This window comes from Vigna angularis, chromosome 11 (genome assembly GCF_016808095.1).
Source record: "Vigna angularis cultivar LongXiaoDou No.4 chromosome 11, ASM1680809v1, whole genome shotgun sequence".
Classification (NCBI taxonomy): Eukaryota; Viridiplantae; Streptophyta; class Magnoliopsida; order Fabales; family Fabaceae; genus Vigna; species Vigna angularis.
This window is the reverse complement of record NC_068980.1, coordinates 23,554,615-23,558,490: the sequence shown is the minus strand read 5'-3', so window position 1 is coordinate 23,558,490 and position 3,876 is coordinate 23,554,615. Positions and strand designations below refer to the sequence as shown.

The 3,876-nt window shown below is 30.9% G+C and overlaps 1 protein-coding gene across 1 annotated transcript; it reads right to left on the bottom strand.

Moving 5' to 3' along the window:
* Nucleotides 1–451: 451 nt before the first annotated feature.
* LOC108333118 (uncharacterized) lies at nucleotides 452–2,447 on the bottom strand. Its single transcript, XM_017568456.2, has 2 exons — nucleotides 2,127–2,447; nucleotides 452–1,210 (listed from the first exon to the last, which is right to left on the bottom strand). The coding sequence occupies exons 1-2, from the start codon at nucleotides 2,331–2,333 to the stop codon at nucleotides 671–673; spliced, it is 747 nt and encodes a 248-aa protein (XP_017423945.1). The 5' UTR covers nucleotides 2,334–2,447; the 3' UTR covers nucleotides 452–670.
* Between the last annotated feature and the right edge of the window lie 1,429 nt (nucleotides 2,448–3,876).

Here is a 3,876-nt window from a genome sequence, read left to right as displayed (position 1 = left end):
AAATTTAATATACCAAAATATCATGCTTCAGTGAATGCAAATATTTAATACAAATTTAAATGCTATTTAACTGATATCTCTGGCTCCATATCCACACCTAACCTAACGTTTCATTATAATAACTAGCATCAAATGAGGAAAAATTATATTCATTATTCAAAGCACATTTCATCACTGTAAAGTTATTATGTACAACCAGAGAAAAGAAAAAAAGCACTAAGAAATAATCAAGATGATAAGCATATATTATAAATGATAATAATGGCAGCTTTGAATCCAACTATCAATATTTAGTAGACCTTAAATGAATTCATTCAATTGATGCAAATTCAATCAATAGAAAAAATCATTAATTAATTGAAGAAAACCAAGACAGATTTGTAAAAAAAAAAATGGGAGAATTGGAGATAATGATTCATTAACAGTATTGCAGAAAAAAAGAAGGCAAAAATGTCAGAAATTGGAGAATTTTCTATTAACTTTCCTAGTAAGACAGCATGACCTTTTCCATTTACATTCATAACCCCTGGCCAATATCAGTAAACAAATAATCCTATCCTTAAAAGAACCTAAAATTATCATCATCTATCATTCCATTTACAAAACCCTTAGGAAAAAATAACAAATTATACTGAAATGGAGACAATTTCACCAATTACGCTAAACCAACTTAGATTGATATATTGAGATCAATCCTAGGTTTTTTCATGGATGGAATAGGAACAAGAGAGTTGCACCTAGGACACTTAGGATTGTTCTTCATGATCATCACATATGATAGACAACCAGGGCACCCTGCAGCCATCGGAGAAGAAGCCAGCTTCTCTTCACTATCTTCCTCTTGAGTGTTTTCCCTGATTGAAGAAGAGGATGACGAATAAGAGGGTGATGATGCTGAGAGTGTTGGCTTCAAAAATGAAGTGCGTTTCTTGATAATAGGCTCTTTCTCTGCCCTCTCCAGTGCAGACTTAACCTTGTCAAGGGTGCACACACTTTGGTAGTTGCTTGAGGGCAATGAGGATGAAACAAGTTTCAAGTCCAAGCTTGATTCATCAAAGAGGTTCAATAGAACATTGGATGATGAAGATGAAGATGGGAAATTTAGGTCCTGAAGCTTTGGCCCTGCTGACTTTGCATTGAGTTTCTGATCAGATACTGGTGGAGACCCTATTGTGGTGGTGTTGCACTTCTGAAGATACACTTTCCCTGACTGCACCATAACAATTTCAACAACCACCCAAAGTTTAATTACACAACTATAAAGTGATTTCGATTTTGATTTTCATACTTATCATCATAGTAAGTTTCATGAAAGAAGGAAATTTGTAAGAACAAAAATGAGATCACTAACTAAAAGATTCACATGGGTTGTAGGAATTAATTGATCAAAATACTAACAAACAAATAAAACAAGTTAATTGAGAGATGCAGAAGAATGAAATTTGATATGAAGGGTGTGAATGAATCTATGGGGGGAGTTCAGAAATGACATCATGGAAAATAAAGCTTGGATACCAGAAAAATGAATCCTATACACTCAGCTTTATGAGAAATAAATACAAAGGTACAAAGGGGGAGAAAATTGAGTAATTACAAACCTGATGTTACATTAAAAGGCAAAAGTTTAACAATACCACAAAAGAAAAAAGTAATAAAAAATCACCGACTGAAAAGTTTTGAATTTTATCCTTTTCTTCTAAAAACAATAATGTTCTGTTTATTATCATCACAAACCATGAAAGCAAATAGCAAAACTTCCAAATCAGAGCACAACAATGAACGCATGAACATATTCCGTTCATAAATAATAATCAAATCAAAATCATAAACAATAAAAGAATAAAATAAAACATAAAGCCTCCCAGTCGAAGAATTCTACAGCACGAACGAACTCCATAAGAAACAAAGCAAAAATCTGAAACGGGTGAAGCAAGGAAAACAAAAAAACAGAACACAGTGGTTTCATTCCGTCGTTAATTTTGCATCGAAAACGCGACACAAACCAAGGGAATTTCCGATTAAGGAATAGTGACTTTTTCCAGTGAAAGAGAAAGGTTTTATTTTTCTTTTCCTTTTTATTATAATATTTTCTCGGGAAAAATAAAATCCAGAAAAACTGAACAAACCTGAAGGTCAAGGCGTTTTTCCCAGCCAGAAGGAACCTGCAAATCGAGGTCCAATTCCTGGGATTCAATTGAGGACCCACCAAGAAGGTCGCGGGTAATCAGAGCCGTTGATTTCTCACCGTGTGATTCGTTTCCGACGGTTCGATGTTGCTCCTCTTTGTAGCCACCACCCATGACCCGAATCAGAGAGCTAACTTCAGCAGCCATTGCTGCGCGTTCTCACAGAGGATTTAGAGAGAGAGAGAGAGAGAGAAAGAAGATAGAAAGAAAGGAAAACAGAGAAAAAAGCAGAGGGTGTGTGTGAGTTCCTTCGTTTGTGTGACTGTGAGAGATTTATATATGCCAATAAAGATAGGTGATGGTACGTTACAGTAAAATTAAAAGACAAAAAAAATCCTGATTGAATTAAATTAAATTAAATTATATTAAATTCAGTTTTCTGGCTTTGGTAGTATCGTGGGTTTTGAATTTTAAAATGAATTTGATTAAATTTTAATTAATTGTTTCATTTAATGTGGAGGGGTATTAATTAATGGGTAGTGGAGGAGTGGGAAGAGAATTCAAGAAAAAGGGTGGCATGTAAAGTAATGGGAGCATTTAATGCATAGAATAGTAGTAGTTGTGCCCTAATCCGGTAATTTCTTAATTTAAATCATTTATTCACCCTCTTTCAATTTTTGGGTAATATGATTATCACAAGAATTAATAATGGTCATAATGGCATATAATGTTTTTTTGTATTTATTCTCTTATTTACTTCTTTTTTTTATTCAATATATATGCATACAACTTTTTAATGGTTTTAAGCTCATAAATGAACTTTGGACCTTGTGGATGTGTGACGTTCGATTTGTATTATCAAACCCTCATTAAATTTTCGTTGAATACTTCTTTGACACGTATAAGATCAAAGAAGCTAAAATCGGGCACCAGACTCCACCATTTCTTTCTTCTTTGTCTTTGCTTTTTCTTAATTTTCACAAAATTTTTAGATAAAGCAATAACCACATTATAAATTAACAAAATTAATACGTCACACCATCCTGGATTTAATTTGAATCTCGGTATATGTTTAATTTAAAATATGTCACTTTGAATTATCTTGGTATTGTAGGATTTCATATGTTTTCTTAATGATAATAATTGTATTGTTGTTTTTAGGAATTTTATATATTAATGCAGTATATATTAGATATATAAATATCTGTAATGTATAACTTTGCTTTATTGAATTAAAAATATTTAAATTTAAACTGCCGGGAGATAACTTTTTAATATCCATGTCTAACTACTAAATAAATTACCAAAATAACTATTATCTGTAGTGTATTATTTATATTTATTATTTATGGTATAATTGCAAATTTACGATAATGTAATGGTAATAAATATTGTATAATATTTACTTTAAAATAGTAACAGAAACGAGATATTAATAATAATTATTATTATTATTAAAACTTAAATAATTAATTAATTACTTTAAGCGCTTGCATAAAATTAATTTTATTCGTTTCTAAGTGTTTATTAGCATTAAATTCTAAGAGAATAAATTGCAAATTTCTGAAATTAGGAAAGACTCGTTAATAGTTTTTTTAAGACTAGTTGGTAAGTTAACTTTTGATAAATTATTAGTTCATGAGTTTGGAGGGGATATATTAACTTATTTTATTGGAAATGTTTAATAAACTAACTAATAAAGTATTTAGTAATGGTACAATAATATTAAAAGATGTGTGTGTTTTAGATA